Source organism: Diadema antillarum, unplaced genomic scaffold (assembly GCF_040938485.1).
Source record: "Diadema antillarum isolate AM-2024a unplaced genomic scaffold, OU_Dant_1.0 seq00001635_RagTag, whole genome shotgun sequence".
NCBI lineage: Eukaryota > Metazoa > Echinodermata > Echinoidea > Diadematoida > Diadematidae > Diadema > Diadema antillarum.
Window position 1 is genome coordinate 89,562 of NW_027272341.1, and position 13,537 is coordinate 103,098.

The window sequence follows — 13,537 nt, forward strand, 5'->3', positions numbered from 1 at the left end:
TTTTATTTTCTTTGTTTATTCATTTATTATTATTATTATTGTTATTTTTTTTTTTTTTTGGGGGGGGGGGCTTTTTTTTTTTTGGGGGGGGGGGGGGGGCAAAAAAATGCGTTTTGCCCCCCCCCCCCCACTTCCGGCGCCTATGTGTTCCAATATAAGGACGGTTGAAAAAGAGGACTTGACACATGGCGTAAATTGATTTACTCATGAGTTCGCGAAACCAAGTATTTCTTAATCTTGTTTTTGGACTGTTGTCGATGGAAAATAGCTTCAGGACTGAATATCAGGACGGTCCGAGTATACCTATGCTATCATAGTACATGTATACGTGTATATACACTACCATACCGCGGCCAACTGTTTGAGTGCAGCGCAGAGCTTCAATTCAAACCATCGACTTATTTCGCATGGGTAAAAGTGTAACCGAAATATTCAACTCCTGCAGGAATTTTACAGATTCAGATAATGTGTTTTAGGTTGTAAAATCTTTGGGGCGCGTTTGTAGATGTGTGAATATAATAATACGAGGCTATGCGAAACTACAACTTGCCCTAGGCCTACATACTTTAAGTACAAGAATGATCGCCAGGCCAGTGTGATGCCGGGCACGAGTCCTGGGGTGTTATTCTGAAAATATTCATAAGTTTCTTCCTAAATATTTCCCAGAATAATGAGGGAGAAAGTTAGGAAGTGCCCCCCAAAAGACATGACCATTACTCTGACACCCGGGTCTGAAACTTGATCCTAAGAACTTCTTAAAGCATATTAGGTCATTCTTATCCCAGCCCACCGCAGTTTCTGATATCAAAATCAATATTACTAGCATAAAGTTTCGTCGCCCTTAGTATGAACAAGTAACCATGCCTACATAACGTATCTTGCCAAGTCGACATCTGAAAAGTTACGTCATGTCATCATGGTGACATAAGTTATCTACCCAAGCTGATATCTAAAATGTTACATGTCGTCATGGTGACGTAAGATATCTTGCCAAGTCGACATCTAAAAAGTTACATGTCGTCATGGTGACATAAGGTATCTTGCCAAGTTGACTTATAGAAAATTACATGTCGTCATGGCGACATAACTTATCTCGCCAAGTCGACTTAAATGATTGTTTTTATTTTGTCAACACCATGCGCGCACGTGGTCGAGATCTCATGAAGATGGTGACCTATTACAATTATACTAACAAAGTCTATTAACTTGTCAGCCGGCTTGTCAGTCTAACAAGTTAGTCTCTATACCAACTTAGTCTTAGTAACAGCTAAATCATGGATTCCGAAAGGAGGCCGAGGACATTAGCAAAAACAACAACAACAATTTCCCTAAGCGGTAGTAAAAAAAAAAAGACAAAGTAATACACATACACAAGCACACATACCAACGCACATTGACAAACACAAGGCGGCTCTCTTGTAAGGAAGGATTGATGAGAGGATAGAAAGATAGTGAGGAAGGTAGTAAGTTCGAGGTGGACAAGGGGGGGGGGGGGGGGGGGGAGAGGGAGGGGGAGAGGAGAGGGAACGATGGGTCATAACCAGGGCTCTGGAGGCACAGAAGCACGGGCTCACTGATTAACAAAGAGTAGTGAGATTACGAGCAACAACAGTTTTGAAAATCACAAGTATAAAAAAAAAAAAGAATGAATCATTATGCTGCATACGAAGTTTTTAAATAATTCTTTAACTTGAAAGAAAACATATTAAAACTTAAAACTTCTTTTATATTATTATCAAGAGAATTCCAGAATTTTGGTCCAGAAAAGGAGAATAAAGATTTTGCAAAAAACCGTCCTAGTCAAAGGCAAATGATATTCATGGGATTGACGGGTTGGATGTGCATTTCATGAACAGTTTCATTCTTTAAAAACATGGAATCAAGCACAAGGGGGAGAGAATGGTTAGTGAGTTTATACATGAATTGTCCTAATTGCAAACGATAAAGATCATAAATTTTCAAAATATTATTTTCGTGAAATAAATTATTAGTATGACCTCTCCACGATTCGTGACAAATGATACGAAGAGCTGTTTTCTGTATTGTAGATTACTCATAATGTCTAATTACTCATAATGTCTAATTCATACCAAAGAGTTGAGGGCGCTTGTATAATACTCTCTCCCTCGTATACTACGTGTTTGTATGAAATGGCGCCGACTACGAAATGGATAATCTTTTCATTATCATCTCACACAGCATTTTAAAGTCTCTTTAATAAAGGCGACAATCCTTCACGGGGTAAAATGCGTAACTTTTCCCGTGTAATTTTGGATGCTGCTGTTTGCGATAATCCCAAAAATTGATTAAAGGTTTTTCAAGCAGTAGCCGCTGACATGATAATTTTGTATCTTGTTATATCTTAAAGAAATATCATTGATTATCATAATTAACTCACTTTGAAAATGTTTAATGCTTTCCTTATTCGTCTTCCTAAAATCATTTTCTTTTAGTGAATTCTATAATACAATGAATCAATACTTGCTAAAGTCAAAAAAGTGCATAACCAATGCTTAAATTCATCCTCTTTGAACATTCTTCTATATTTCTTCCTGCTCACAGGAAGTCAAGAAAGGAAGTAATACATTACAAAATATATATATATATATATATTTTTTTTTCATCTTGATTTTTATTTCATTATTATTTCCATTTTTGTTACTTGGCCTAAGTTACGATATGAAATGCGTGAATAAATGAATCAAACTTACGGTCTCCTTCACACCTCACTCCGGCGTCTTGTCTGTGACTACAGCCCTGATGACATCTCCATGGCCAACGAAAGCAATGAACCAGAGAGTTTTCCGTTCCCTCACAGTAAACCCAATGAAGCCAGATTGGTCCAGAACCCGGCCCAAAGCGAGCTCTCAAATAATAATTCAAAGCTGATGAGTAGCCGAGATCTCTGCAGACCGCGTGCGCGTCGTTGATATCCCACCAGCTGTCACACACCGTGCCCCACTGTCCGTTACACGATATCTCAACTCGGCCTTCATTTGGGGTTGATCCACCAACCCAGCCTCACTGTAATAACATTTGATAAAAGATAAATAGAAAGATAAATGGCATTAAAATCACATGCCTGGCAACCACAGACCAAATTGCACTTGAGTTAATAAATGAATATGAATGAATGGTTTATTGATAATCAAACTTCGATTCCAGCCGAATGGCTGAATTGCGTCTTATTTACATTGATAAAATTACAGTGAGACAAAATAAATTACATATACAATGTGTAAAACACGAACAAAATACAATCATTACGACGACAACAACAACAAATCATCAATACATCAATAGGGGCAATCCATGATTATAAATCATATTACAACAAAGCAGTGTTGAGTGAAAAAAAAAATATACCCCTATATCCTCCAGTCATATGACAACCATTTCAGCGAATAAAGAAGGCATAGAAGAGGAGAGGAGGCGTGGAATGTGGAATGTTGAGAGATAGAGAATTCTACATGAAGTGTGAGGCTGAGACAAGAACAGAGTGAGGGGGAGAGAGGAGAAAAAGAAACAAGGCTGGGGAGAAGAAAAGGGAGGCACAAAGGGAGAGCAGGAGAAATGTGAGGATAAAGGAGAAGAAGAGTGAGTTGATGGGAAAGGGAGGAAAGAAAGGGAAAAAAACCTGTATGCAACTGGATAAATAAATAACAGGCAATTCAAACAAAATAAACATACAGAAGTCATTGAAGTCTATGTATAGTGTCGTTTGATACACATGTTAAACTATATTCGTGACTATAGTCACGAATATAGTGACTATAGTCACTTGGCGGAGGTCTGCGCTCTCAGAGTGCTTTTCTATAGCGCAGACCTCCGCCAAGTATGCAGCTCATTTCCACCATTGATCTTGTTCTTCCATAGAGATATCAGTGATTTCCACCCATTATACGTACATGTACTTCATTGTGTGCTGAAAGTCGCCCGATTTCCCAATATAGAAGCCATTGTTAGGGCGTCATAAACCCTCAGCTGCACAGCGCGCCTTGCCCTAACAGAAACTATAGAGCACGCACTTTATTGTTGTTGTTGATTCGTATTTTAGATGGGTATTAAAAAAAAAGCCAAACTCGGTTGCCAGTGCACCTTGGCAGCCTTATGCAATTATTTATGTTATTATAGCGTATAATTATTCGGCCAATTCTATAACAATGTTGTTAATTTCAGGAGACACAAAACACAGATATTAAAGTCGTATACGACTTTTCAAGGGTTATGTCCAGTAATGCATTTGTAACACCAGCTTATACTTTCAAACGATGGAAAAGTCTTAAATATCGTTGTTTAAGGGAAAAAATCACAAAACACCCGGATGTAGTTTACACCAGGAAAGAGATCATGCAGTGGTGGACGATGGGAAGAAAGCGTGAGTTGATCGAGACAGGTGCAATGGTTGTCATACTGTAACTCATCACTGTTCACAGTTTACAGTCAACCTTGCCTTTAAAGCCAATTCAAAGTTATCAGAGTGACTTTCGACTATAAAAACACAAAAGCATTTATATCATTGTCATATCAATCTCCTGGGTATATACGGCAATGATTTTGTTTTAAACACACTCTCAGAGTGCCACACAATACCACATTTTAATGCAGTCGTAAAAGGTTTTTTTTTCTCGACTAGGTCATTTTGTAAAGTAGGAATATATTATGACTGCTGAAAAAAAAAAGATAAACATGATATTTCTATTGCGATTAATATGCTATATGCAACTTAAATCTTGATTTTTGTCTTCGTCGACTGTAGATTTATCTCTGGAAAGCTACGCGAGTCTGTCATCGCAACTCGTTCAACGTTTCACCGACGATCCCTCCACGAAGACAAGGCTTGTGTATGGTAAGTATTACATGGAGGAAAATCGCAGATAATTTCCAAGAACTTTGACTTGTCTCAAGTTTGCTGGGGTCGATGTGCAAGTTACACGATTTATTTTTTAAAAGACCACTCTGGAAATTAAGACAACCAGCTCTCAAATCGTCTAAAAATGTGCTCTTTATTCTTAACAAATACCAAGAATAAAGTGTACGGTTCATCTTAAAACCGGCTGTCTATAAACGAAAACATCGGTGTTATAATATTTTTTAACAATGGCATTATAACATGTCACTGTCTGGTTTGAAAGCAAGGGGTAGCACATGGTACCCAAGCAACGACCCGCATCACTGTCAAATATACAATCTCATGACACACACAATGCCAGATTAGATGCAGTGTCATAATCACAATGGTGTGTGTGTGTGGGGGGGGGGGGTCAAACTTCACTTTCACTTGAAAAGCTCAGAGAATAAAGATATACTGATGCTGTAAATGCCTTTCTCCTCTTGTGAGATGATATTCATGATATGACTGCCTCAACCCTTAACATTACAAGGGAGACGACATCATTGTAAAATTCGAATTTCCTTTCTATATCACTCTTACACACATCAGACAATTTAACTTTCCCAGAGATGATTATTCATTCATTAGATTGTGCCCTTTTTTGAGGGGAGGGAGAGGGGAGTTGCGATAGCGTTTTTTGATTATGATTGATACATCGACATAATCTTGTAAACGCAAAGGTACAGTGCAGTATAGTTCACACGACAGGAGAATACGCCAGCGAGTATTGTGTGATGTAATTTTGACAAGAGTTCGCATGTAAAATATGAGACTACACTATCCTTTAAGATTTTACTGTGCATTTTTATAATCATATAAGACACATTTGTCTTCAATCAGTCTTATTCTGAAGACTTCACTCTCTTTATTTCTTTGCCTTCACTAAGGAGACGGATCACCAAGCACTTTTTGGGACAATCCAAACTGGAAGACTTGGTTTAGAAATCGCTATCAAGGACCGCAATACGTCACTGCTGACGTCATGAGAGCTATACAGCCTGATGCAAAGCTGTTAGTAATTCTTCGTGAACCTGTGTCAAGGTAAAGGGACTAATTACTCCTCCCTCTCCTCCTCAAAACGTCGCTTCTCTTTTTTTTTTTTTGGGGGGGGTGATCATTGTTTACTTTATGAGTGTCATTATGATGGCAATTTATAGGTTAGGTCGTAGTTAGGGAAGTATTAATCAATGATGCTTTCTCTTGTACAGAATTAGAGAAACAATAATTCACAAAAATAATCATTTTTCAAACCTCAGACAACAAATCGAATTGTTCCCCAACTAACCAAAGTTAATAAAATCTGAAAATCATACAGTTTTTAAATGTAGGATGTTTCTGTAATTCGTCGTGTTGAATTCACCACAAAACTCCAGCGAATTTTGATACATTCAATTTATCGTATTGTACATCTATACAAATAGATCCTAGATGTTGCCCGACAAGTACAAACTATTCTCGTTTCCCCAAATCTTGGAATGTGAAGAGCGTGTTTCCTCTGTTAGCAGTCAACGCATTGTTTGACATTAAACTATTAAAATATTATATCGTTTTTCATTCGAAATGATCAACAGGTAACTGCAGTTATATTCTATTATATTCTTAACACTATGATTGTTAATCTTTTTCATTGTGAGATATGCGTCTGATACAGTGCACTCCCGTTACAAAGGCGTAGAAATTCTGGTTTCAAAGTTATCATTTATGCTTTACTTTTGGGCCATCACACAAAACGAAAGAAAAAAGACGGACCCGAGGACTTCAATATAACCAGAGTGCACACAGAATGACACTGTGGAATATCTCGGAAGTATTCCTATTCTACGATTGTCTACGAATTTTACAATCAATTTCTTCATTTCTTCAGACTTTACTCCGGCTATCTCTACTTTGAAGATTCCTCCAGAAAGAGTCCAGAGCATTTTCATCAAGAGGTTACCATGGCAATAAGTAAGTTCAACTCATGCAGAGAGAAACTGAGTTACCGCGCATGCGCCTACAGCCCGGACCAGATTCATCATGGCTACTTTGCAGTAAGTCACGTGACAGTATAGGATACAATTACATTGAAATGTTTATATTTTGTGTATACTCCAGTAAAGGTTGGAAATGTTTTACAAAACCGCAATGGGTCGAGGACGATTGGAAATGCAGTGGTGAATGGGGGGGGGGGGGAGCTCCGGGCGCTCCTTTTATTTATCTATTTATTTATGTATTTATTTATTTGTTTATTTATTCATTTATCTATCTATCTATCCATCTATCTATCTATCTATCTATCTATCTATTTATTCAATTGACATTTACTTTTCATAAAAGAATGCCTGGATCCGCTCCTGGAAATGTTTAGTTTATACCTTGTAATCCACAAAAACAATAATTTTTATTATGGAGAACACAGAGCTGAGTAAGTGTGGTAAAAGAAGAAGAAGAAGAAGAAGAAGAAGAAGAAGAAAACCAAAAGATCGAGGAGAGATTTGAGACGGGATGCTATGGAGACAGAAGACGATGAGCGAACAGTTCTCATGGTGACCCACTTATAACAACGTTGCTTTTTGGTACCAAGTGAACAGTTTGAATGCAAAGAGTAAAGCGTCATTTTCCTTTTCTTTTCTTTTTTGATCAATTTAGTAAGCCATGAAGTTTAACAGGGAAGAGTTTAATCTTCTCAAGGATAGTGCACACGCTTTATAACAGAAAATATTTTGAAGAAAGATTTATATCAATAAAATCATCACATTCATTCTGATAACTTCCTTTGTTTTTTACCAGGTTCATTCTCAAATATCTCAAGTTGATAGATGAATATGTCGGTGTCTGTTGCGAAATTCTTCAAGTGATAATGACTGTGACAGAGAACTAGATGATAAGCTAGTTGTGTTATCTATCTTTGCAGCGAATCCTGATCGGCCTCTACGCCGTCTTCACCCGGGACTGGTTGCGAGCCTTCCCGAGAGAGCAGCTGAGGATTGTTAGGATGGAGGATTGGCAAGTCAACTGTACAGGGATACTGACCGACATCTTCTCCTTTCTTACACTAGGTAAATTTGGATTTACATGCCGTTGTGAAGTTTTAGTCTTGCTAATGTTATAGCACTTATTTTCTGTGTCTTTCTCGCCGTTATTGATCCATTTTCTCAATGATCAAAATAACGTTTTCTACAAATTTGATTGATATCACAAGACATATATTAAATGTGAGCAAAGAGTAGATTCAGCACTTCAGAAAAGCCGTACTTATACTCGCTTGAAGAGGAACGCGTCAAACTTTCCATTATATTAAAAAGAAATAATAATAAAAATGATTATTAAACGGGATTTTTTGTCCTGCGATCTCCTTTTACATACATACTGCAAGATGGTGTAACATAAAGCATGGCTTATTGTTGACACGATAGTTCTCAACTTTCTAAAGAAAATAAATATCTCCTCTCTGCATTTGCTCCTTCTTTACAAGACACAAAATTACTCGTTCTTCCAGGATTCGATTTTCCTTTTGAGTGATGCTCGTTATTTCTTAGGTTCGTTATTCCAAAACACATGAATTATGTGTATCTATTTAGATGTTCGTTTGTCCAAAAAATGAAGTAAGATTCTTACGTTCGTGGCGTCATTCTGAATATTTGTTATTCAAAAGAATGAAAAAAAAGATAGATATTTAATAGGAAGGTTCGTTTATCCGAAAATGAATAAAGTTCATTGATTGCTGTTTGCCCCCCCCCCCCCCCCCCCCCCTCTATGTCATACGGCTCGATAGTCCGAAATGAAATGATATGTGGACAAATATCCAAGCCTATCCCCATGTACTTTATTTTCGGACTGCCGAACTTTCGGCATAAAGAATCTTTGGAATAGAAAAGACTTAAGCGACTTTTTTTCAGTGTTTTTCAATGTTTTGTTATGTTTTTCCCTTGCAGGGAATCTTAGCCCGGAGCAAACAGCTCAGATCTGTGAAGCCACGCCCCAAAACTCCAACAAGGCAAAGCTGCGGGAGGTAGGGGGCATGTTACCACAGACGGTATCCCTCCTGGAAGACTTTTACCAGCGATCTAACGAAGAGCTCAGCCAGCTACTGGGCAGTGACAAATTTTTGTGGAAAGACACATACTTAGCTCAAGAAATATCACAAAATAAAAGAGATGGATAGATAGGTGAATAGATAGATAGATAGATGGATTGATAGATAGATAGACAGACAGATAGATAGACAGACAGATAGATAGGCAGACAGATAGATAAATAGATATATTGATAGATAGAAAAATAGATAGATAGATAGATAGATAGATAGGCAGATAGATAGATAGATAGAAAGATAGATAGATTGATAGACAGATTGATAGATAGACAAGGATATTGATAGATAGACAGACAGATTGATAAATGCGTGTAGACAGGTAGATTGATAGATAGATAGAAAGATATATGAATTGATAGACAGATAGATTAATAGATAGACAGAAAGATAGATAGAAAGGTATATAAATTGATAGATAGATTGATAGATAGACAGGCAGACTAATAGATAGATTAATAGATGCATGTAGACAGGTATAATAGATTGATAGATAGACAAAGAAATAGATAATGATATAGACGGTTAGGTATAGACAGAGATCACATGCACGAGAAGGCAGACTGAAAGGGGAAAAACACAATAATTATCTGACAGTCTACGTGTTGGTATCTGCCTTTAAAAAGATGGAGAAGAGTGACAGAAAAAAAGAGGAATTGATGTAAATGTTACAATAATGATCACGCTGAATTTCAAAGTCATGCAATGTTAATGTGAAGAAATAAGCACAGAAAAGTATCACCGTTGTTTACAACATGATTATACCTTGTGTAATATTAGCAATGTACCTGCAGGCGAAAGAGATATATGTTTTGCCAAAATAAATTAGCGCGATAAATAAAAGCACACGCATCAGAAGTTATGAACATTTCAAGTGGGTATGAGACTTGAGCGTCTATGATTGAAATAACATTCCCATGAAATTAATCTATAAAGAGTTTGAATATGAGCTACTAAAGCTACCAAACAACGTTCACTGGAAACCCATGGCGCCTAATTAAGGAATATGAAGTTCTTTAACCTAAATAAAATTACATACTCCTCTGATGAAATTGTTGCAGCAACTTTTTAAAGTGACTGCGTTTTAGAGAAGGACACAATTTTAACATTAAACAGTTTCCTTGCAATTTTCATCTTCTCGTTTCATTCTTAGGATAGAAGAAATCGTGTGTGACTAATAGTATTATGTAAAGGTTTTAAAAATAAAAATTAACATGGGGGGATGGAGAGAACAATCATTAGAGCTTCAAATAATGTTTTGACCTTATATGAAATACTCTGCATAAAGACTGGTTGGTTGGTTGGTTGGACACAATGGTTGGTCACAATGCAATCACGTGACTAATGTGGCTAGGATCAAAATCGTTAGAGCTAGAGTGACATCACGTGAAATAATAAGATTCCAGGATTTTACTGGCTGCTGACAAGCTGGCCTTGAATGAAATGAAATATATTCATGCACAACATGATATAACACAATGTTACCATGTATTTTGCTGCGGATAGACTTGGCAATGATGACTTTTATTTTACCTTCGATGATGTTGCGATTCATGTTAATGAAAATAGAACAAAACTTGCCTCTCATGTACATTTTCTTGAGGTTAAAAAGAGTGACTGTTTGTCGTGAGAGGAACACATTGGTGTCATCTGCAACAAAATGTCAAAGAGTATCGTGATTTTAAACAGCCTATGGTCATACAACAGATCTTTGTTGTCATTATTGCATATCACACCCTTATTTTGCCACTTTGAATTACCTATTTTAGCATGGGGGAAATCTAGTAAATGTAATGTGCAGAGACTGCCATCTAAATTACAAAAGCGAGCTATTAAAATAGTCTTGCATTCACCGTATATAGGGTGCCTTCTTTGCCGATATTTTGTCTATTTTAAGTGTGTATGATATAAATGTATTACAGAATGCCGTATTGTGTATCATGTTCTTATGCTATAATGATATTTCATCCGCATCCTTGCTATATAGGTTATTTCAAATTAAAAAAAGATAATCATAATTATGGCACAAGAAATTGTAGAAAATTGTATTCACCGCTGATTCGAACATCCTACAGCAAAAAGTTTATTTTTTCAAGGCCCTCAAATCTGAAATTTTACACTGATGTGAAATGTAAGAAGACGGTAAAACGTTTTATGAAAGCCTTCACGCGTATTTCCAACGGAAGGTATTCTCGAAGTAATCAGTATCATTCAGAATTGATAAGAAATTAGCATTAAAGGGGTATGTTTCTAAAAATGACATCTTGCAGAAGCTGGTGTATGTTTTGTCTTTGTATTGTGTGTGTATATGTGTGTGTGTGTGCGTGCGAGTGCCGACTTTTTTATCAGTTATAGTTTATAAAAAGAAGAGACAAAACTCTGTGTCTACTTCCAGGGGTTGATTTTTTATCAGGCCCATTGCCTTCTCATTAACCCCTTCATGTGATAACTTTGGGCGTTTGTTTGGTTGTTTGCTTGTTTTGTCACATTGACATCATACTTCCAGAATGTCAAAATTTTCAAGCTCGCTCGCTTCGCTCGCTCGCATTGAATCGTTATGCCCTTCTCCTAATGTTGCTGACAGTAATTGCCAGTAGTTGCACCCGATGCCCCCACCCCTTAATTTCCAAAGCGAAAGGTATAGTTACAAACGGGAGTTTGGGGACTGTAACATGTCAAAATTTTCAAGCTCGCTCGCTTCGCTCGCTCGCATTGAATCGTTATGCCACTCTCCTAATAAACGTTACTGCCAGTTATTGCCAGCAGTTGCGCCCGATGCCCCCCCCCCCTCCCTTAATTTCCAAAGCGAAAGATATAGCTACAAACGGGAGTTTTGGGACTGTAAAATGTCATAATTCTCAAGCTCGCTCGCTTTGCTCGCTCGCATTGAATCGTCATGCCATTCTCCTAATGTTGCTGCCAGTAATTGCCAGCAGTGGCGCCCGATGCGCTGCCCCATTAATTTCCAAAGTGAAAGATATAGCTACAAACCCCAGTTTTGAATCCATGTAAGGAAAACTTACAATGTTCCTCAATGACTGCGTTGTTGAATGTATCACATTCCGTAATGTATTGTAGTCCCATTATTGCTCACGCACACACGCACAAGCATACAGACCGTCAAAATTACTTTATGGTTCCCCCATGTTTCGACCCACCGTACGCCACTTTACACACACACACACACACACACACATATATATTGTTATACTATTGTCATATCTTTATGTATTCATATTTTATTAAGTGAAAGTATATGAAATGAAATGTAATGAAATGTAATGAAATGAAATGAAATGAAATGAAATGAAATCTTTCCTACACGCGCCGAGCGCTACGGGACTTGGGGGAAAATATACCTCCCACGGAGATGTCATGTGTTACATTGCACCTCTCAAACAAACGTCAAAGGCAATGTATTGTGGATGATATATGAGTCATGTTTGTATGATCCTAAATTTGTCCGATTATACTGTTTGATTTCTTATTGAAAGAGAAATTAACAGGAATTTATACTTTTCTACCCAGTGATTATTGTTAAAATAGATTATTAGGATTACAGATATTGAAAGAGAATAATTACAATCAACTAAATGTACATTTTGAGTATCTGCGGAAAAATTCAACATTCATCTAACAATCACGAAATAATTATGTTTTCCCAGATGTGCCTTGTATTTCAAAGGAGTTTCTGTTGAGTTTGCTCCTGATAAATTCATACGAACATGATGTGTGTGCGCGCATGCGTGATTTCGTTTGTATTAATTTTGTTTCACTGTAATAGGAGATGAATTACATAGAGCTCCGTAGATTTTGAATTTTCAATACCCACCAAAATCGACTGGATCAAATTTCGTGTTAGAGGTCAATCATCCAAACTTTGAATAAAAGCGAATAAATCGAGTTATTTCGAAAGGCCGACTCATTCCACTTTTCTCTGCTTGTAATGGCAAATCAATATTTCCTTTTTTTTTCTTATGACAAGAATCAAACTGTCTAGATGAATATGCACAAATTTACTTTTACCTCCTTTCTTTTGTGTTTTCTACATAGTTATGTTTATAGACAAAGTTTGCAAGTTAATTCCGTGCTTTAAAAAGAAATAACTTTTGACATGGAATTATAGCTGTATAGTGTTACGAAAGAACAAAACGGTGTTCACACAGATGTATTACTTTTTTGTCGCAACCGATTGAAAAATTTAGTCTCAATATCTATAAATAGTGCTGTAATTGTAGCACAAAAAAAAATTACAAATTAACAAATAAAACACACACATAGACTCCCACATACACACGTTCAGTCCTTCATGTACCTAAATGTATCAACATCCATTCATTCTTCTGGACCACACACCGAACCTTCTTTAATATTACCTCTGCTTCCACACTATATTTCTCTCAATTCATTAATTCAGAGAATATTCTCTGCCGTCAAATTACAAAGTCTGAACACTACCAATAAACTGACATCCTTATAGAAATGCAGCAGTTGGCATTGCCCATGAATTGTTACGTATTTAAAGTAAGCCTACTTCAACGTTTAAACTCACACGGCTTCAACAACATACA

General features: G+C 37.0%; 1 protein-coding gene across 1 annotated transcript; it reads left to right on the top strand.

Moving 5' to 3' along the window:
• Positions 1-6,831: 6,831 nt before the first annotated feature.
• LOC139711276 (carbohydrate sulfotransferase 15-like) lies at positions 6,832-9,038 on the top strand. The gene is made up of 3 exons (XM_071623185.1): positions 6,832-6,924; positions 7,788-7,932; positions 8,809-9,038. Exons 1-3 carry the CDS (start codon positions 6,832-6,834, stop codon positions 9,036-9,038), a joined length of 468 nt encoding a protein of 155 aa, XP_071479286.1.
• The last annotated feature ends 4,499 nt before the right edge of the window (positions 9,039-13,537 follow it).